The sequence below is a fragment of the Hyalella azteca genome, unplaced genomic scaffold (assembly GCF_000764305.2).
Source record: "Hyalella azteca isolate HAZT.00-mixed unplaced genomic scaffold, Hazt_2.0.2 contig12555, whole genome shotgun sequence".
NCBI classification, from domain to species: domain Eukaryota; kingdom Metazoa; phylum Arthropoda; class Malacostraca; order Amphipoda; family Hyalellidae; genus Hyalella; species Hyalella azteca.
In genome coordinates, this window is record NW_025942510.1 from 160,072 (window position 1) to 184,439 (window position 24,368).

Here is a 24,368-nt window from a genome sequence, read left to right on the forward strand (position 1 = left end):
TAGTGACGTGAGAGTGACGTCCATTAACAGAATAGTGACGTGAGAGTGACGTTCATTAGAAGAATAGTGACGTCCATTAGAAGAAGAGTGACGTGAGAGTGACGTTCATTGTCTATGATTAAGTGAACGTAAGCACTTACGCTCTATTTTCTTGTCTATGATTGGTGGATTTTGCTTGAAAGGCTGTCAATGATTGGCTGATGAACTTACGATCTCTTAACTTTTTTCAAAGTATAGGCCCAGGTCCTTTGGTTCGGTAAAATGGTGCATAAAAGCTGCGTGAAATGCATCGTTATTTAGACAATATAACCTATTCATTTGTCTGAGTGTACCTTGATAGATTTTAGGTGGAAAGGTGGACTGGAGAATGTGGACGGACATATGCAAAGGCTTTAATTAGACTAGACAGAGGAATTTTACAAGATAAATTAAGTTCATTAATTAGTTTAAACTCGCTAGAACTATGATAACTAATTTAAATAAAAACTACGTCTAATGAAAATTACTAACTTATTGCCAAAGGTATTATAATTTTAACACGTCAGAGTTTCGCACGTAAAAGACGAGTCGTACTGTTGGATTAGATTCAAAATCTGCAATTTCTAGACAAATATTTGTTGGATTACAGTCGAAATTTGCAATTTCTATTCAAATTGGGAATTAAATCAAGCTACTTAAATGTATACGATTAGGAAAATGCAGAACTATCAACATGGGAGACAGTCGGCATGAATGCCATATGGATACTAAAGAAATAGAATATTCTAACTGATTAGTAACTATACTTAACTAATACATAGACATGATGGTTCATCGCTTAAATTAATGGGATATAACATTTCGTGAAAGTAGCAAATATGCTCAAAAATCGTACACGAAAAGGTAAATCGACACAAAATTTTACACTAAACTAAAGGTATAAAAACAGACCGACAAGTGGCAAGACAGTACGTGTACATAAATGTTTAGTTTCAACACAAATCTGCACATCTATGAGAAAAATTGCACACAATTTGCACAGGAGTAACGAAGGCACGGCAAGATAAAGTGGATGCAGCTAAACATTGAAGAATCACAAATAAAATATTTTGATCTTCGGAGAGAAAACAAAATAATATATTCTCTATTTGGGTATTAAATGCTCGATAATTAAATTTAAATCACTCGTTGCTTGAAGGTTTGGGCTATAATAGGTTCATGTCACAGTGAAAAATAGAAAGAAAAACAGGGTAAAGCTTATATGAAGAAACTGAACCCAACGGTGTTGTCATTCAAATAAAATTGTGTATATTATAAAAATTAAATTTAAAGTATAATGGTAGAAATTAAATTGCAAATATAGTAGAAATTGAATCGCATATATCGTAAAATTCAAATCACAAATATCGTAGAAATTAAATCGTGAATATAGTAGAAATTAAATTGTAAGTCTAGTAGAAATTAAATCGTAAATATAGTAAAAATTAAGTCGTAAATAAAGTAGGAATTAAATCGTAAATATAGTAAATTAAATCGTAAATATAGTAAAAATTAAATCGTAAATAAAGTAGGAATTAAATCGTAAATATAGTGTGAATTAAATCGCAAATATAGTGGAAATTAAATCGTAAACATTGTAGAAGTTAAATCTTAAACATGGTAGAAATTAAATCGCAAATATCGTAGAAATTAAAACTTAAATGCCGCAGAAAATAAATGGTAAATAAATATCAACCAAATTAAATAATTATCGAATAATGAGAGACAGAAAGAAGTGAGCGATCAGAAAAACAAAGTGTTTGAAGGGTGCGTAACTTTCCCATAAATGGAGTATAAAAAACAATCAACCTGATTGAGATAAAAAATTAATAGGATGCCGGCAAAATGCACAGATCAATAGCTAACTTTAATTAGAACAAATAATAAATAATAATCAAACGATGGAGGTTAATTAAAACACAAAACGCGTGTTAGGGCTGGGCAAGGAACGCACATGCCGAGGGCTACAAAAAGGATGGGTTGTTAATTCAATAAAACATTCCAAACATTCAAATGAGGTCAAAAAAATACCATTCCAATTAACGATATTATTAGAGAAAATTCGAAATACGACGCAGTAGACGCGTGATATGAAAGGGTAATTTTTCTCGCGACTGAAATACATAAAATAATAAATTTCAAAATCATATTCAGAATAATGTTTTTTGTTTCAATAATCATGTGATAATGCTGAGTATAGAGTGATGCAGCGTTATAATTCATCATTCGTGGATGATATGCTAATAAAATGATAGGTAACATTGCACTCTAAATTGAACTTTAACACAAAAAAAAACATTCAAAATATCTTGTTGAAGTCAATATCCACGAATAATATTACTACTCCAATAAAATTGTTAAATAATTTACGATTAATTTCATTTTTAATATTTAGAGTTGAAATTCATGATTTATGTAATTAGCAAATCTAGTAAAATTTATATTTCAAAACTAAATCGAGTGCAAGGCGCTACGAAGAAAGTTTCTAATATAATGCGCTCGTGCCAGAGAGTAAAAGTCTATTGTTTCATGTTTATAAATAATATCAATAATTGTACATGTGTCTCACAATTATGTGCGACACATGTACATGTGCCTCACAATTATGTGAGACACATGTACATGTGCCTCACAATTATGTGAGACACATGTACATGTGCCTCACAATTATGTGAGACACATGTACATGTGCCTCACAATTATGTGAGACACATGTACATGTGCCTCACAATTATGTGAGACACATGTACATGTGTCTCACAATTATGTGCTTTTGTACAGCCTAATTACGTTTTTTTCTCACTACTAACCTACTTTGACGTATTAAATGCACGCGCACAAAAGATTACATATTTAATATTAGAAGCCATTTTTTTCACTTCGAACAAATCAATTTCATATTCCGTGATTTTGAAAACAACTAATTGCATTTTTTTTGTGTTGTGAATGAGGAACGATGGTAAATCTTTCTCTGAATTACTCAACAGCCTCCAACGAAAACGAATAACAAAGATTTCATAATATTCTCATTATGAATATTACATATGAATTAATACAGTAATTTATTATAGGTTATTTGTGTACCCACGCGGGTTGTTTCGACCCACTTTCATTTACTTGTAACTTATGTTATGCCCAATAGTTTCATTGATTAAAATGGCAAGATTACAATAGGAAAAAATGCGCACGGAGCTCAACAATAATGAGAAAAAATTGTATGATCCATTGTACGTATTGATTGAGTATAGGATTGATTTAATTGTATTAAATCCATTGTACGTATTGATTGAGTATAGGATTGATTTAATTGTATTAAATCCATTGTACGTATTGATTAAGTATTGGATTGATTCAATTGCATTAAATTCATTGTACGGAAATAATTATGAGATTTGGTATGCAAAAGTACGAAAAATTGTTCTTTTTCAAAGTCTTTAATACGTTATTTCATTCAAAAACTTTCAAACGTTAGAAAGTATTGCCTGAATTGTGATTACTTTTACACTGCAGATTTTACATGAAAAAAAGCATTCATTTCCCGTATCAGAGAAACCATGAGTGAAATGATTAATTCAACGCTAGCGCATAAATACATTAAATTTATTGTTATATTTACATACAATTTCGTATATTTTGGTGTGGGTCGAATAGCTTTGTTATATCGTATTGTTATATATTGTTGTTATATTTTATATTTTTATAAAATATAACATATTTTCATTTTCTACCTAAACTTTGTTATATTGTTGATTGGTACACTGAATTATTCACTTACTACCAGACCCTCGTAATTTATCTTTAATGAAGAACAACAAATAATAAAATTCTTTAATAATTGAAATGCCGTAATAATTTAATGAATAAATATCTGCATAAGAATAACATGATTTCTTGTCCTTTTCTAATATTGCTTATCAAGCGACTGCCGTCCGTCAAATTTATTAATGAATTTATCAATATTTTACAAATTACTTGAAGAAAAAAAACAATCTCCTTCAACACAATTTCAAAATTATATTTTTTTTGTTTTTGCACATGTTTTGCACATCCCATGTTTTTGCACAATTTTTGAACAAACGATCAATTTAATACTGTTAAAATATGAAAATTCCACGATTTATTCAGTTTTCATGATGCAGAAAAAGAGCGTACTTCTCCAGTGAAAAATTAAAATGATTCTTCATAGAAAATTCTGCAATACTTCGTGATATTGTTTTGATTATATTTAATATTGTATTTTTTTGTTATTGTATATCTTATTCTTCTTCAATACAAATGGTCGTGCGATTGCGTGTCATCTTTGCGCGGGTTGATGTAGGTATAAAATATCAATTTAATAAAGTTTTTCATTTTATGAAATTGAGAGTATAATTGTAATTGACAAAATGGTTGTATTTAGAGATATAATATCTATTATGAACAAAATTTAAATTAGGAACAGCAAGTTCCAAATAGATAATCAATTTATCCATAAGCTATTACTCCCCATCAATATTAGTCAAGGTTTGTTTGATAATTAAATCTTTGAGAATATTATTTAGATAAAAATAAGAGTAATTTCTTTGGTAGACAAGCAAAGTATTTCAGAGTTTCTAAATTGTGCATTATTCAGGTTATTAATTTTATAAATCTGTAGCACAAGCTTAAATAATATTATAATATAGATATATGTATATATATATTCTTGTAAATATTATAGATATTTATAAGAAAGATAAGCCTTCAATTTTCAGTTTTATTTGCCACTCGTATTGAGGTAGCAAAAAAGTTATCCCTAATTTTCTCGCGTATTCATCACACTCTTATTGAGTTTATTTTCATTGCTATTTTCATGATATGTTGTGTGAATTTGAATTCATTCACATTCAAATTAGATGCAAATTTAACACATCAAAACCCCATTACCAATTCGGTCCAATGTAAAAAAAATATCGTGAAAAGTGAATGACACAAATTATTATTCAAATATGAATTAATTTATGTAAATGTTCTATTTTATGCTTTGAGTTCGGTGAAGTGGAAATAAAAATATGATTTACAGACGAGCACCGACATGAATATTGATTAAATTCAATGAATAACATTTACATATAGCATTTGACTGCGATACATGGATTTGAGTTGAGACGAACATCCCTGATAGTAGAAAAGTTATGATGACAAATGGAAGAACATTTTAAATTGTTGAAATTTCTTATAAGTTCCACGCGTAGGTAGATTTTCAAATTTGCTACTGAATTTTCAAATTCGCGACTGAATTTTCAAATTCGCTACTGAATTTCAAATTCGCTACTAAATTTCAAATTCGCTACTAAATTTAAAATTCGCTGCTGAATTTAAAATTCACTACTGAATTTTCAAATGACAACAAAATTTAAAAATTGGCTGCTGATTTGCCAAAGAGTTAAAAAAAATTCAAATAGGCGACTTAATTTTCAAATTACGAATAAATTTCATAAGTATTCAAAAACTGTATCCAGAGTGAAAATTTTAGTTAACTGTAAGCAGGCTACCGCATTGTAATCATTTGCTCGTAACGTTAATTACGATAGTTATATTTTCGCCAAATATTGCAATCCGTACAACCTATGCAAAATTTTTTAATCTCAAGCTGACTAAATCTGTCATATCTTTTAACGTTGCTGCAGATAGCAAAGTTAAATCACATAGATTACAAACTTGAAAATATAAAATCTAATCAGTCGTTTCATTTTCAAACTATATTACTAATGTAAAAAATATTTCTAAGTCAAGTCACGTCACTCAAATTTTCACTAAATCAAGATTGATTTTTTTTCACTAAATCAAGATTGATTTTTTCACGAAATCGAGATCGATTTTTTCACTAAATCAATTTCACTAAATCACGTTGAACCCCCGAATACATATTTTGAATATTATTTCAAGATAATATTTGGTGATGGTGACCATGATACTAAAATTTTGCGGATAATTAATCAATGTTAAGCAAATTTAAAACATGTTATTAGCCAGAAATTTTTTATTTGTTCAGAAGACAAATTCTGCTTAGAATATAGTTGCGATAATGAAGTGAAATATAAGCCCGTTTCTTTTAGAATTTCAATGAAAAACTGAACTAATTTTCCCATTTCTTCTTCGAATTGAACTAATATTTTTAGACATGGTGTAATTCAAGTTCAGAACATTAACAATCCATCGGCTCTTAGAAAATGCAAATCGAAAGGCCATTTTTCAGGTACTTGACGAAAAATTATTATTTCAAAATTCATCGGGGCAAAATAAAACATAGAATAACTGACCCTAAAATTCAACAACTCTCCCCAGGATTTGCAGTGGAAAGATTTTGAACGGTGAACCCATGTTTCTATGGGCATTTAGGCCTCTTTTTTTTGTATATGGTAACCAAATTTAGTTTCTTTAAAAGATACGTTTTGAAATACAACTTGGTGTCAACTATCAACTTAAACATGCAACCACAAACGATTTAAATTATACAGTTAAATTATCTAACGATGAAACGAGCGGGGCAAACGAAAGTTAATAACAGAGACGAAATGAACACATAACAAACAAGCGCGGGAACAAGTAAGAAGTAATCGTGCAAAAAATACTCCATTACGAAACAAGATAATAGAGCCATAATAGTAATTTATGTACGTATATAAATAAGATAACAGAGCTATTATAGTGTAGAGATGGATACGAAACAGTGCAAATGGAGAAGAGGAAAAAAGAAATTCGTAATAACAGGAAAATTGTTGAACCAAATTAGGCATAAGAAACTTTTGAAAATTTTAACTTTTAAAAATTAAAACGGCGAATCAAATCTGAACATTGCTATGCGTCATGTTTGAATGTGATGCCTTACAGTAAGCGTAGGGAGACGATTTATTATTTATTATTATTTATAATAATCACTTATGAGATATGGTATTAACGCTGACATTATTTGTGTGTTGCAGGGAAAACTCGAAAATTTTCTAAAATTTTGCCGTTTCAGGGGCAGCTTCAAGGGTAGGCTAGGATATTCTAGGGCATTTTGTTGTTCAAAATTAACAACTACCATTGCTTGATTTTTGTTTGATTTGGCTCAATTTCAATATTTCCATCAAATAAAATCGATGTTGGAAAATAAATAATAAGATAGAACTAATATATAAACTGGAGGTTACTATAAATAAGAATAGTAGGAAAACCAAATTAAAAAGAAAACAAAGGGAATGGCTCCAACTAAAACCACGATTCCTTGACAATCAAACTTGCATGAAAACTTATTCAACAAAAACCCTCAATTGAAACCAATTCGACGAAAAAATTGCTTAAAATTTTAAACGAAAAACCTAAATGAAAATTACGAATAAATCACTTTCCAAACGTTTAAATCAAGCAAGTATCGAATATTCAATCCTAGTTAAAATATTTACGCAAATCAATTGAAAATTTTACGACCAGCTACCGTGCCTGCTAACGATCATCACCTTAGACGGTAACTCAGGCAATTCAAGGGCCAACAACTTAATGATAAACGATACAATTTCGTTACAAACAAACGTAAAATTATGTGCTTTTTGAGAGACCTACAACTTGAAGGCAGACTGTATACTTTCGGGTCATACAAACTTAAAATTTTGTGTTTCTTTGTGGGATATTCGACCAGACGGCAAACGGTACAGTTTCGTTACAAACAAACGTAAAATTATGTGCTTTTTGAGAGACCTACAACTTGAAGGCAGGATGTATACTTTCGGGTCATACAAACGTAAAATTTTGTGTTTCTTTTTGGGATATTCGACCATACGGCTAACGGTTCAGTTTCGTTACATACAAACTTGAAATTTTGTGCTTCTTTTAGGGATCTAAAACTTTATAGCGCACTGTATGCAAACGTAAAATTTTGTGTTTTTTTTTTTGGATATTCGACCATACGGCAAACGGTTCAGTTTCGTTCCATACAAACAAGAAAAAATGGGCTTCTTTTAAGGACCAAAACTTTATAGCGGACTGTATACAAACGTAAAATTTTGTGTTTCTTTTTGGGATATTCGACCAGACGGCTAACGGTACAGTTTCGTTCCATACAAACTTGAAATTGTCAAGTCCATAATTTCAAAATGCATACCGCGGAGGTCAGTTTTAAACGTATTAAGGGAGCTCGTAATCAAGTCTTTCTTCGAAGCGCCAGGCACATAAAGCAGACAATAGAATGATGGTGACAATAATAAAAATAAAGATAGCTGATGATTATTCTTTATTCTCCACTAGCTCCCACAAATCGAATTAGTGAAATAAAAAAAAATCTTTGGGTCACTAAATCCAGATGGTGTCTGATCTGAGAGAACCGACCTAAGGGAACATTAAATGGAGGGCATTGTTACATTTAAACAGGGGTCCAAACTACGGGCCAAATTTTTAGTTAAATGAGAACAGTGAAAGACAGATTACAACGACGGATGAAGGAAAGAACGATGAAAAGAAGGAAAGAGAGATAGAAGGAAGGATAGAAGAAAGGAAGGAAAGAAGAAAATATGAAAGAAGAAAAGAATGAAGGAAAAAATAAAGGAGGGAAAAAAAGGAAGGATAGAAGGAAGAAAGGAAGGATAGAAGGAAGATATAGGAAGAATGGAAGGAAGAAAGGAAAGATAGAGTTAAGAACAATACAACACCTCAATAAAAGGCAAAACCAGCACGGATTGCGTGAAAAATTAGAGTTCACTCCAGCGATCGAGGTTAGACAAACCAATTACAACTACGAAAAATCTTCTGTGGATGCACAATACGAAAGCTAATTGCAACAACATAGAAGCCGTTTACAAGGAAGAACACCAAAAAAAAACAAGAATAACTATAAAATAATTAGCTCAAGAGAGATCAAGTGTTCATGCATAATAAAAACTCGAAAACAGTACAAACTACAAACTACAGAACAGAAAAAAAACAGAAAAACAGAAAAACTACAGATTAATAGGGCGAGTTAAGTGCTATATTTTGTTTTAATCAAAAATAATCGTAATAATTATCGGCGAGCATGATTAAAGCGATTGACTTTCAATAATTTCAGTTCCCAATTTAGAAGCTTTTCTTTTCAGTTTCGAATCAACTTTAATCGTTCAGGAGAGGTTTTATAATAAATCGTATTTATCATTTAACAGTAAAAGATTTCGGCTTAAGGTTTCAATACGTCGTCTAATTAAATCATCATTAAACAAATAGGTGAGAGGTTTTTAGTAAATTATATTTTTGATTTAAATTAGGTTTGAACTGTAAGTTACAAGTATAATTTTTTACACGCTGGTTCACGAAAGGTTTTTCAGTTAATAATCTCATAATATTAATTTGCAGCAATTAATGATTACCGGCTGGATCATGAATCATAGAATGACATATTTTTAATTGCTTTACAATTTTTTCACTATTTCGTTATGATATAAATATAATCATTTGATTGTCCCAAAAAGTTACCCCAACAAAGAAAGGGCCACCCCATACTATACCCCCAGAGTCCAGAAAAGTTACCCCAAGACAGTATATAGCTGCATTGAAACAACGAGAATTGAAACAATTTTCCAGTAAAAATAACTATTTTATATTGTGAACTTGAAATAACTTTGACGAGATTTCGAAACAATTATAGTTTTTAAATTTCGATGAAACTTTTAACTCGGATATATATGAACCTGGTGACAACACGAATTAACTACATAGTGCAAATGAACCATAATATTTCAGAAACTCAATCGTAGAAAAGACGAAATTACTATATAGTGAAAACATGAAAAAAACGAAATGCTAACTAAAGCAAGCATTATAGGCAGCAAAATGAAAGTGTAGTGAATATAAATTAGTGAAAGTATAGCGTGGATAATTCGGGCAGCCAAAACAAATTATACATTTATATTATATATATATATATAAAAAGTATACGAAAAGCCAAGCGCGAATAGTATTCCATTGAAAGAATATGCCAGTTGTATTTCAAAAGTATACGAATAGATATTATAAATGTATGTATAATAGGTCATAGCAATAAGAGTGGTAATGGGTCCAAGGTAGTAATAGTAATAACTATAACAAGAGGGGGTGATTGCGCAGTATTAATCATTACCTTTCAATGATCTTTTCCGAAATACTCCTTTTCATTTGGCCAACCAATGAATGCAGCGATGATGTCGAATGAGGGGTTCAATTAGCGCATATTAGTCAAGTACGCTAAATACATTAATAATTGAGTGACATTACCTGACTCCGTTTAAAGTAAAAAAATTAATTATGTAGTATTTCCTTTGTTTAAACTATAAACGCAATTATTAATCTAAATCAAACGATAGTTATTTAGTAGACGCTGAGCCATGTTCCTCGAGTACGCTAAAATAAATTAACAATTGAGTGACATTACCTGACTCCGTTTAAAGTAAAAAATTAATTATGAAGTATTTCCTTTGTTTAAACTATAAACGCGATTCTTAAGCAAAATCAAACGATAGTTATTTATTTTTCGTTCAGCCATATTTTGAAGGTGAATATAACGCATCGAATAGATTATTTTAAATAGCAGTAGGTATCGGATACTATGCTTACCTGCTTGGAAAACTCAACATAACCTCGTAAATATTCTGTTAATAATATTTCAATTATTATTATTATTATTAATATACATTAGAAGCGCTTTTTGTTTTCATTATTTATTTACCTGCCTTTTTCAGAAAATCAAGGATCAGCAATATTTCCATTAAAACAAATTTCGCTATTTCATATTTCACCAAAGTGTCGGTGCTTTTTTTATGAAAAACTTGGATTTTGATTGATTGTGTTATTTTGAATTTGTAGACAGAATTTTTTTTAGATATCTTTCCGGTCTTGCGGTCTTTAGATACTATCTTTCGTAAAGACCGAAAAATTTCACTTTTTCAAATATCAATTCGGAATGCTACGTTTTTATCGTCATTTTCACAGTTTCCGATCATCAGCAGGCTGCTATATTATTAAAGAGAAATGCAGAATTTCCAGCACTACTGCTTACAGGATTTTTAACAACCCATAAGAATTATGAAGAAGAAAGAAAATTGGAAAGGATGACTCTCACATATTTAGTTATCAAGAGACGAAACCAACATCAATGTAATTCAAATATCTCTGTTCAAACATGCTCTAGACATAGGAAAAATTCAACTAGTTAACTAGAAAATATGTTGGCTGGGCCTAAAAATATGTAGGTAGACTGCACTATCGAAATTTATAAGGAGAAACTATACGGAGAATTTTATAAAAAAAACTAGTTTGGACCAGACAACCAGAATGACTAGTATATATCACTATAACTCAACTAGAAGTCACGCACTGTATCAATGAATTCACTAACTAACATGAATGTTAGACATTTTTTCAACAGTTCCACATAGCTGGGCTTATTGGGGTCATAATAACATATATATAATAAATAGATTAAAAATTCTAGCTAGAAATGCATCGCAATTTAAATGCTTCTAACTATAACGAAATTTATAAAAGGTTGAAGAACATAAAAACAGGGGACTTGATATTTAGGAATGTTGGGAGCCAGCAACCAATAAAAGTATTATGTAAAAGTATATCATCTTTATCAGCTAATTACATGATATATATTGTTCGACAAATATGCGTAATTGAATTGGGCAGAAAGAACCGATAAACAGGTTAAAAATTATTGCAAAATCGAGTGTAAATTATAAACAAGATTTAGATCTTCAAAGAAATGGAACATAAGTAGTTATGTATGAAAAAAGTAATTAAATTTGTTTATTTTATTCATATTGACTTGATTACGTCATAGATTACGAACAAATCGGCGCTATAGATGGGCTCTTACAGTGGCTTTTTTAAAAAGGAAATTATTTCAAATATATAATTTTTGATTCAAATATACATATAAGATACCGATAAGGTATTGAAGAATGAAAAGATTTTAAATGCGATTAAGAATTCGTAGGAAATATATTTGATTAAACATCTCTAAGATAACCAAGAGATATTTTTTTTCATGTTGGTCGTTACTTTTTTATTTGTCGCAGAATTTTTTTTTCTGCGAGAGTATAAAAGAAAATAGTTTCACAGATATCATAATGTTATTAAAATACTTGAAATATTTTTACATAGAGATTTACATTTCAATAAAATTATTATAAAACAATTTTCCATTGAATTGTTTCCATCCAAAGACATAATTTTCTTCATTCTAATTTTTATGTTGAAATTATCCTGATTGCCATCTGAGTTAAATAGCATTAAGAGTTCGGAAATAAGCAATAGTGGGAATGATAAGTAAAGGAATAATGAAGGAAAGAGTCGTTTTAATATGAATGCCGAAACAGAGAACAATGAAATTGGATAATTAAGGGGGCATTAATAACTAAATAAAAACTAGAAAATATTTTTGACATTTCGGTGATACGTCAAGGCAATTTTGAAACATGAAGGAAATGTTGCAACAAAAAGTAAAAAAAAAAAGATGAAATCGGAAAAATGTGAGGGCGGGATTCAATGAAAATTCAAGAAGAGATGGGAATTTTTCGGTGCAGTGATCTTCAGATAAACTTAATAAAAAACTGAAACCTACTTTGATTGCTGTTAAATTTTAAATTAGGAAATGAAATGTTCAATAAGAAGTTACGCTTGCCACTTCAACTTAATTTTGTATGTTATTTTGTATAATAACATCGATTGATGTTTGTATATGAATTTATTTCATAAACATGGCTATATTTGTTATATTTATAATTATTCGAATTATTAAAATAAGTTTCGACTATAAATAATTGCTTTCCCCCTTGTTTCAATCTTCGAATTTAGGCACACATTTTTTGTATTATGATGTCACCTTTGCATTTTAAGTTAAATATGTTCGTCTCTTGTCAAATAATTGCATAAGCGAAAAATAATGTTATTTTGTTTTCAAAAAATTTTAGTTTTTTCTCTAATTCCGTTTTAGAATACAATGGGTTTGGGACAATCTTTAGCCTATCTTTCAAATTAATTAATTAATAATTTAAATAATTAATAAAGTGCAATTTTGCGTGAGTGAATACGGTGGTTCAGGCGAACGGATGTTGGTTTACGTGAGATCTCATTAAAAACACACGTACTACATTCATGTTCATAACATACTTCCATATTATAAACTTTATTCTAAACAACAATGAATATGTCTTTGTGTATGTTGTGGATGTAATTTTTTACATTTATATGTAATAAATATGATAGCAGCGTATTACACAACTCTTCAACAACGATAAGTTAAGATAGTATAAATATCTTCCATTTCTTTAATTACAGAAAATTATAGGCTGAAATTTTGCAAAAAAAAAAAAACTTCCAGATTATTAATTATTTTTTTCGTAACTCACGGGTTATGATCATCTTCATAAACAAAAATTTTCGTACACACTCCTGAGAGAAACAAAACTTTCTTTTTTACGTGCGCATGAGAACGTTGAAAAAACGTACATTCAATCAAACATTCTTGAAAAAGACAATTTCGCACTCGGAAATTTCTCACTGTCGTGTAATTCTTATTAAAACCGTACAATTCTTGAAAATTTTTCCGCCTACCAAAAATACATCACGCGAGCTGTATATTAACTGAATAAAGCTTGATACTTCAATCGAATGTAGCCGAATGGAACGATTACGAATCTTGATTTTATGATAGCAAAATAAAATCAATAATCGAACATTCACCAAACTTAATGAAATGAAAATGGCCAAGGAAGTTTGGTTTTTTAATTAAGCCGTTGGTCACGCTGCTGGGCAGGGGAACGAGTGAAGTAATTGGTGTGTTTAGCATATAAAATAACGAATTAATAAATTCAAACTTCAAGTAAACTAAATAGAGTCGAAGTAATGTAAGAAAACTGTAGTAAATCAGAGTAAAGTTACACAGTGGATTTTACCAGCAATTTCGCTCCGGACAGAAGCTGCGTGGGTTCAACGAGTCATTCAGGGTAAAAATTCAACGAATTTACGATTAAAACTAAAATTCCCCAAGAAAATGCGTTAAAGAATCTCTATGAATACAGAAAATTTAACATTCCCCGAAAGATAGAAATATGAACAGAAGGTCACGTTCCAAAACATTAATGAACTGAAAATGAATACTTGACGAGTCAAGACTAGTCAATGAGTCAAACTCAATGATTAAAAAAATGAACTGTTATGGTGTTGAACTAGGACACCTATATGAGAAGTGTAAACAAATGTATATGTTAAGAGTCAACTATAAGCATCAATTAATTAGATAGGACAGTTTTCTTCCCCGATCCAAGATTTCAAATTCAGGATTTTTCACAAATTTTAAAATTTTAGATTTAAGATGCATAATTAAAAATTATAAACATATCTACATCCCCACCATAGATCTAATGGTACAAAAAATGACCTCAAGGAGTAAAAAAAAATTATTTCAAATATCTTTTAAATTCCTGAAACTTCACCACTGAAGCAATTTTGATCAATTACGTCATTGAAAATATCTCAAAACGCAGAAGGCAAAACAAAAAAAAAAAAAACAGAACTGCTTTACCAATTTCGCGTCTAAAAATTATCAAGAAAATAAATAATGATCAACAAAAAATCAACAAAAAATTGTCCCATTAAAAAATTAGGCATGAGGATTGTTATTTATGTTATTTATTGATTGATTTCTTTATTTATTGATACAAGGAAGGAAGAATTTCCTGTAATGCTTCGACCGTAGTGATGGATATTGCATCACTGAATATATTTTTGCAAGATTTTCTGTACGTTATATATATTTTTTTTATGTCAGGAGTTATCTAACATTTAACCAAAAAGAAAAATGTAACGGAAGATGCATCAAGAAAGGAACACTAAAAATTTCAAAATAAATAAGGAATCGTAAATTGGGATACTACGTGATAACAACAAAAAATTATTAAGCGATCACGTGACCAAATGCATAATACATGATTAATTAATAATAAGGATAAATGTCAGTTAAAATAAGAAATACCACAACATATAAAAAATTACCATCTGCCCGCGGAAAAAAGGTTAATAATTTAACCTGAGTAAGCACTCAACAAAGGTTAATTTAACCTGACTATCACAAATGGCTTATCACAGCTCACGTTAAAATAGATCATTTAGGTAATTAGAATTTGTAGTTAACACGTTGACTGCGATTGCTTCATCTTGTACTATTATTTTATTTTTTGTACTTTTTTTAAGCAGGGTTGCCAGACGGTCATTTTTTCCGGTCGAATTCCGTGATTTAGTTTTTCTCAATTGCGTTGGCCGGCTAAAATTTATGATAGGGGAACTTCCTAATTAAATTTTAAATACTGCAAACAGAAAATAAATGAAATTTATATAGTGGAACCTACAAATAAACTAGTATATATTGAGTTATCGGCCTTTTTTGGCCTTTTTTGTTCTCGGATTTGGCCGATTTTAGGCAACCTGAATTATGTACCACTACCTCCTGGAGAAATACATTTCGTGGTACGCATATGTACCAATACGTAGTCAACGTGTTAAATGGATGCCATCAAGTGGTATTTGTAATAATTATGAAGCCATTATATTGAATGATATAAATTAAATTACACGTTGTTGATATCCCCAGTTATAATTCAGTGTTGGGCCAGCCGTGTTATGCTATTAATATAAGGCATAATATATATTCATTATAATGAATATACTATAATGAATATAATACATTACTTAACATTCATGGCTGCGTATATTCCCACTTGAATTACTCATGTCAATGAATAAAGTTATCAGATATTTTCATTTGATGAATGATTGGAAGTTATACACAAAAATGGTATAATTGAATAGAACTTAGATAAATGGTAGAGTGTTCGCTTTAATTTCGAAACAGAAATATTAGTTGTCTGAAGAACCAATGATAGGGAATATATAGTGATAAAAATGGCGTAAATATAGAAAATCAGCAAAATTATAACTAAAAAAGTGCGTTTGTAAATCAGGAAAATAAACCAAGGCTCGGAGAACTTGGTGCGTTATTAACATAAAATAAATGGTAGATAAATCGCTGATAGATAAACTAATGGTAGTTAAATTAATGGTAGATAAATTAATGGTAGATAAATTTATGATAGACAAATTAATGGTAGTTAAACGAACAAAAAATACCCCATAGCGAACAAAGTGAGGAACAGTGAAAACGTTGTTTGTTATCTTATGTTATCTTATAATAAATTAATAATGAAAGAACTTCAGGGAACAAGCTTTGTTAATAAGAGAAGGAAGATATTATTTATAGTGAATATAAATATGAGTCATGGTAATGATGACAGTCATGGTAATGATGACAGTCATGGTAATGATGACAGTCATGGTGGTGATGACAGTCATGGTGGTGATGACAGTCATGGTGGTGATGACAGTCATGGTGGTGATGACAGTCATGGTAATGATGACAGTCATGGTAATGATGGCAGTCATGGTGGTGATGGTAAGGTAATATAAAATGATGTTAATAAAAGTATTGTGGTTCCGATTAAAGAGTTTGTTTATGATTACAGCTAATTGACTATGAGGGTCATGGAATCAAGGTATTCATGATACCTGAGAGTAATTTAAACGAGTCAATATTGAAAATCTGAGTATCAGTAATACGAGACTGCAATCTGGTCGGTCATGGTTGGTCATGGTGATATAGATGGTCATAGAGAGTCATGGTATTGCGGTGGTCATGGTTAGTCATGTTGATATAGATGGTCATAGTTAGTCATGGTGATATAGATGGTCATAGTTAATCATGGTGATATAGATGGTCATGGTTGGTTATGGTGATATAGATGGTCATGGTTGGTCATGGTGATATAGAAGGTCATAGTTGGTCATGGTGATATAGATGGTCATAGTTGGTCATGGTGATATAGATGGCCATAGTTGGTCATGGTGATATAGATGGTCATAGTTAGTCTTGGTGATATAGATGGTCATAGTTAGTCATGGTGATATAGATGGTCATAGGGAGTAATGGATGTCAAAAATGTGGAAAACATCACTGTAAGTGAGGATAGGTAAGGGTAAATGAGGGTAAGTCACATAAAATTAGGGTAAGTCACAGCAAATGAGGGTAAGTCAAGGCTTGTGACGGCAAGTAAGGGAAAATAAGAGTAAGTGAGGGTAAGTAAGGGTAAGTGAAGGTAACTGAGGGTAAGTAAGGACACATATACGGGTTAGTCACGGCAAATGAGGGTAAGTCAGCGCTTGTTACGGCAAGTAAGAGGGGAAATAAGGGTAACTGAGGGTAAGTGAGGGTAAGTGAAGGTAGTAAGGGTAACTGAGGGTAAGTAAGGGTAAGTGAGGGTAAGTAAGGACAAATGAGGGTTAGTCACGGCAAACGAGGGTAAGTCAGGGCTTGTGACGGCAAGTAAGAGGGGAAATAAGGACAAGTGAGGTTAGCATGGGTAACTGAGGGTAAGTGAGGGTAACTGAGGGTAAGTGAGGGTAAGTAAGGGTAAGTGAGGGTAAGTACTCACCGGTGATGGAGCAGAGCAGACGCAGCGTGGGAGCGTCGCCGGAGTACTGGTTGATCATCCCCTTGTTGGCGGCCTGTGGCACCACAGCATTGTCAGACCTCATCATACTGCATCATACTTCATCATACTGCATCATACTTCATCATACTTCATCATACTTCATCATACTGCATCATACTTTATCATACTTTATCATACTTTATCATACTTTATCATACTTAATCAGGCTTCATCATACTTCATCATACTTCATCATACTTTATCATACTTTATCATACTTAATCAGGCTTCATCATACTTCATGATACTTCATCATCAGGCTTCATCATACTTAATCAGGCTTCATCATACTTCATCATATTTAATCATACTTCATCATACTTCATCATACTTCATCATACTTCATCATACTTCATCATTATCATCATACTTCATCATACTTCATCAGCCTTCATCAGCCTTCATCATACATCGTCATACTTCATCATACTTCATCATACTTCATCATACTTCATTATTCATCATCAGGTTTCATCATACTTCATCAGCCTTCATCATACTTCATCATTCATCATCATACTTCATCATTCATCATCAGGCTTCATTATTCATCATCAGGCTTCATCATACTTCATCAGGCTTCATCATACTTCATCATTCATCATCAGCCTTCATCATACTTCATCAGGCTTCATCATTCATCATCAGCCCTCATACTTCATCATCAGCCTTCATCATTCATCATCATACTTCATCAGGCTTCATCATTCATCATCAGGCTTCATCATTCATCATCAGGCATCATCAGGCTTCATCATACTTCATCAGGATTCATCATACTTCATCATACTTCATCAGCATTCATCATACTTCATCAGCCTTCATCATACTTCATCATACTTCATCAGGCTTCATCATACTTCATCATCAGGCTTCATCATACTTCATCATTCATCATCACACTTCATCACTCAGCATTATTTTTTATTGTCTTACTCTATTACTCATCATAATAATTGACAGTCATAAATAATTCAGGAAAGGGAATCATTTGAAATATATTTCAGCATTTCAATTCTTCATTATAATGTATAATTTAGAATTATTGTGATCCTATAAGAAATCATGGTGATGAGTCATAAGGGCAGGGTGAGGGTAACTCACCTGAGGGACGGGCAGGGTGAGGGTAACTCACCTGAGGGACGGGCAGGGTGGGGGTAACTCACCTGAGGGACGGGAGGGTAACTCACCTGAGGGACGGGCAGGGTGAGGGTAACTTACCTGAGGGACGGGCAGGGTGAGGGTAACTCACCTGAGGGACCGGCAGGGTGAGGGTAACTCACCTGAGGGACGGGCAGGGTGAGGGTAACTTACCTGAGGGACGGGCAGGGTGAGGGTAACTCACCTGAGGGACCGGCAGGGTGAGGGTAACTCACCTGAGGGACGGGCAGGGTGAGGGTAACTCACCTGAGGCACGGGCAGGGTGAGGGTAACTCACCTGAGGCACGGGCAGGGTGAGGGTAACTCACCTGAGGCACGGGCAGGGTGAGGGTAATCGGCTTATGGAATTTTCTCCTCCTGGGCTCGACGGTAACGATGGGTGACACGGCCACGCGGTTACCCAGTAACTTGGCCGCCAGGTCGGGCGAGATGGGCTGCGCCTGAGGGCACGTTACCGTTACCGTTACCACCAGTCACTAGTTACTTATCTTTACTAAAAGTTACCCACCAGTAACTATAGTTACTTATCTTTACTAAAAGTTACCCACCAGTAACTATAGTTACTTATCTTTACAAAAAGTTACCTAAGTTACTTCAAGTTATGGCCCGTTTTTTCAAATGTTACCGACAGTTTTCCCGTGCCAGTCACTTATCTATACTAAAAGTTACTAAAGTTACTTCAAGTTACGGCCCGTTTTCTCGGGATATCAAATGTTACTGACAGTTTTCCCGGGTTAGCAAAAATTACCGGTATTTCATCTCTGGTTATCATAAGTTACTTGGTATTTATCTATAGTTACAACAAGTTACTGCTAGTTTCTAAGAGTAATCACAAGCTTTTCATTAATCAATAGCAGTAACCTTAAGTTACTCCTGAGATACCCTGTATTATTGTCAGCTTGAAGCAGATCATTACGAATAAATCATTATTGATTTATTATATTACCAGTAAAAAAAAACATACGGATTCTACACTCACACATACACATGACACCGTATCAATACAATATTGTATCACTTCCTTATACAGGATCCATACATTTGTATACACATTGACCGTAAACCCCTCCTTAGCAACGCAGGTATAAATATCTTCGTTAACGAAACGTATTAATCATAAATTGTTAATTCATAATTAATACCCAAATATTACACTGTGCTTAATCATTATTTATATTAAACGGTAATTTCAAGCGACTAACTTCCATGTACACCGCAGTAAAAGCTTTATAAATACATACGAGTTTACAAGCAAACTTAAATAATCTACGAATTTTTTTTACATTCAATCAACACTATTCATTCTCAGAAGATGACATTTTACCCTAATATAAGAACTCGGAAATGATGTAAATAAATAGATTAAAATCATGATAGTGAATAAATGAATAAAATTTTAGTAATTTCACAAACGGTGACACGAAAATAATAAATCGAAAAAATATTGGTAAAAGATGATATTTCTATGAAAGAGAGTTAGTTAGTATACGAGGATACAAAAAAAAGAGCAACAGCAAATAAAAACACAATAAAGAGAGTCAAAAGATACGAGGCAATTTAATAGTTCATGCATAAATTCAAGATAAAGATAATTTTTAATAATAACATGTTTAAAACAGGTTCTAAACATGCAAGCGCGCGTCACGAAAGCGCGATTACAAATATAATACGGGAATATTGACTATCAAATGTGCAGACAATCACAATCGTAATATCAATTATAATTATGATGAAGATAATAATGATAATTAAGCTCACAATAACAATGATTATTAAGCGCCATGCTGGTCACAGGTCACAAACGCTGGTGCTCTAGAAACTAGATCGCTTACCTTATCCATCACTAGGTAAACGCTAGGGTTGGTGGTCGGAATAAAGCCGATTATAGTGTACTAAAATAGTTAGGATTAATCTTTGAAGAACGTCAACTATAAACTTAATAGGGTGATTTTCGCGTAGGATTATTTTTCGATAGAAGTGATGGAAGGATTATTTTTCGATAGGATTAGGATTTTTCGATAGGATTAGGATTATTTTTCGATAGAAGTATGATTAATTTCTTCGGTTTGAATTAATATCATTGTTCTTATATATTGTAATAACTCAAGGTATTGTATCAAGCCAATTATCACCATAACAGTTGATGGGTATGTACTGTATTGTAGATTTCTTAATAATTCATTGTAAATTTCAAGTTGAAAAGAGTTGGCAATATTCTAAATCGTTATGGTTAGATTGGCGAACAAACGATGAAAATCAACTTTGCGATCAAACTTCATTTAATTAAGATATTTACCAATAAACAATTAAAAATCAGAGTTAAGGTTTCTAGAACTTATCGAAAATTTTACAAGCTTGTAAATTTGCCCAAGTTATCGTTAAATCGTGCGTCGTCGAAAAAATCTTTTCGCCAAAAGTCAAGTATAAACAGAATATCGTAACACTAATATAAAACTAAACAACGAATGTAAAATTAAAATTCATACAAAGACAATACAACATGATGTAAATAAGATCTAACATAAACTAAAATTTTCAGGGAAAATTAATTTTTTTGCAGGTTTAATAATTATACGTTTTTTAAGGACTTAGGTGTTAGGTCAAATCAAGATTTCAAGTTTTGAACGGAAACTAAATTAGTCATAATAATTAGATTATTTTTCTTCGTCTGGCTCCAAAAGTCCGTTGGTTTCATGAATTTGAGCTGAAGTAATTGAATGAGAATATCTTAGCATATTAAATGACATGATGCGGTTATATGACATTATGACGTTGGTGAATAGTGATTAATATTAATAATATTAATAATATTAATGAATAGTGAATTAATGACGCAATACGTAACGATATTTCAGAGAACCGTTGAAAAATTGTTTTCCCTATTTTTATTACATTTTTCTTAGATTTAATTGAACGAGTTACAGTAATGAATACAAAATATAATAAATAGGATAAAAAAGGGAACTTATATTATGAGATAAAAATTACAGCATTTGAAGTAAAAAATAAAATATTTATTAAAATAGTAGATGAAAAGATTTTTTCGGTTCAGCATTCATTTTAACTTTCCATGAATACGCTAAAAAGAACACTTTTCCAATTGTCCCAACTGTTCATATAAATTTTTTTTCTAGGATGAACATAGATATTTCTTAGTTTGAACATTATTACTTGAATACGAACCACAAATAAACGACAAAGAAAAAAAAAACGGATTCCGTTGGGCAAATTTACATTCTTTGACCAAGTTCCTAAAAATGTATATGCTCCTTAAAAAAATTTTTCACTTCGAGTTTCATCTACAAAAAAAAGGAATGATTTAAATATTTTGCGGAAATTTGGTTCACGCGAAAAACTCCTTAGCAGTTAAATTTGATATAGTAAATTTTCGTACCTTAAAATGATTGTATTGATTCAATTTCATCTACTGATTGGGTAGATGAGGAGCAGTAGATGAAATTGGGTAGACTCAACACAGCATTTGTGACCACGGAAGCATCTACTCTACACAAGCACCAACACTACAGCTACTTTGCGATCAAAATAAATAGAAATACAGAAGGAAAATTATTATAGCATGACACTCTGGAGCAAGCATGACACTCTGGAGCCAGCATGACACTCTGGAGCAAGCATGACACTCCGGAGCCAGCATGACACTCTTGAGCCAGCATGACACTCTGGAGCAAGCATGACACTCCGGAGCAAGCATGACACTCCGGAGCAAGCATGACACTCTGGAGTAAGCATGACACTCCGGAGCAAGCATGACACTCTGGAGCAAGCATGACACTCCAGAACAAGCATGACACTCCGGAGCAAGCATGACACTCCGGAGCAAGCATGACACTCCGGAGTAAGCATGACACTCCGGAGCAAGCATGACACTCCGGAGCAACCATGACACTCTGGAGTAAGCATGACACTCTGGAGTAAGCATGACACTCCGGAGCAAGCATGACACTCAGGAGCAAGCATGGCACTCTGGAGCAAGCATGACACTCCGGAGCAAGCGTGACACTCAAAAAACAGCATGGCATTTTGTACTCGTTCGAAAATCGTCTTGATATTTTATAAGATATTTTATTTACAAAAATAAACGAAGTTTGTAAATCGGTGAATGTACTTTGAAAATAACTCGTGTAATCTGAAAAATCATCGGAGATTGACAAAATTAAGGCAATAACAGGCAATTAATTAAATAGAGCACGCAATGGGATGCAATAATGACGAGCAAGCAGCAAACAAGAGAACAAGAAACAGGCAATTGTAGAATAATAAATAGCAGGCAGTAAACAGGAGAACAAAGAACAGGCGTTTGAACAAGAGAAATTATTAGTTGATGGCCATAGTAAAAAACAAAAAACAGTGAATATATTCCCAAAAAGTATGAAAAATTATTATGAAGAGTTACAACAGTGAACAAATTTTAAATTAATAAATATAAGAGAGTTGTAAAGAATAATAACTAATAAAAAGATAAGTTGTTTTTTTTTAACAATGATTGTGTCACAATAACAATTACTGGCACTAAATCTTAAACAAAATTCAATTAATGTTGATAAAAGGTTTTGTTCTTGAGAATGGATGAAAAAAGTTGTTTGGAACATAAAATTATAATTAATAAAAACGTAAATTTCAATGAATTGGAAAGGATAAAGTAAGATGGCACTCCAAGCGCGATTGATTGATATAAATCAATCTAAAATTTGAATCGCTTCACATCACTTCAAAACAAAAGATTCAACATTTAAATACACTCGTATAGAAGTTACAATAGACTATTGCTAGCATATTTGCCCGATAAACTATTCATATACGAGAGAATGAGAGTTTTTTCAATACGTTCAATGAACGACAAAGCACAAGTCTCAACTAAAATGCAATAGAGTTCACCAATTTGCAAGTTAAGTTTTACATAACTAAACGAATTCTTTACCTTTAACAAACGATAAAACTTCAGGAGATGGAATTATTTGGACACAATTCAAACCTCGAACTAAAACATGAAGCAATTCTCCCTTCTCCCTTTAGTTCGACAAAAAAAACGTTATACATGAATGCAATTCATTTTATTAATGTATAACGTTAATAAAATTGCATATAACGTTATACGTTATATGCAATTCATTTTATTAACCATGACTCGGGTATTCCGTCGAACCTATAGTTCCAACGGTTACTAACAGCTACCATGGAATTACCAGGTTTTCAGACTATCAAAATACCTGAGCTCCATGTCAGGTCTCCCGTTTAGCCTATAGAATACCAATTACCAAAATACCAGAGTAATTATCTTAAGTTACCTTGAACAGTTGGGGTAATCCCATCACATGACCCATGAGGCACATATTGCTGCTCTTGTATTAAAAACAGTACAATACGCATAATAAATTAATATAACTGATCGGTATAATGCATACCAAGATTTTATGTTGTGCCGCATTATAAATTAAAATAAGTGATCGGCATATATAATGCATACCAAGAAACCTGAATTTTTTTCCGTTTTGCTGCCCATCCAGTCATAAGAAATTGTCAATATACTTAGTATTAATAAATTCACAATATATGTTCTACTCTACGCATAACAGTGAACAAGAAAATATAAAATTAATCGTAGTTTCGCTACACCTC

The 24,368-nt window shown here is 32.0% G+C and overlaps 1 protein-coding gene across 15 annotated transcripts in view; it reads right to left on the minus strand.

Moving 5' to 3' along the window:
• LOC108669542 (centrosomal protein of 290 kDa) overlaps positions 1 to 24,368 on the minus strand; it is a 124,802-nt gene that overhangs the window by 64,647 nt on the left and 35,787 nt on the right. For all 15 annotated transcript variants that reach the window (XR_007157012.1, XR_007157011.1, XM_047883307.1 and 12 more), the window contains exons 6-7: positions 19,040 to 19,171; positions 17,511 to 17,583 (exon numbers count right to left, since the gene is read on the minus strand). Coding sequence is in view for 13 of the 15 variants with exons in the window: in XM_047883307.1 (XP_047739263.1) it covers positions 17,511 to 17,583; positions 19,040 to 19,171 (205 nt within the window). In the remaining 2 variants the exon portion in view is untranslated. The remainder of the gene's footprint in view (positions 1 to 17,510; positions 17,584 to 19,039; positions 19,172 to 24,368) is intronic.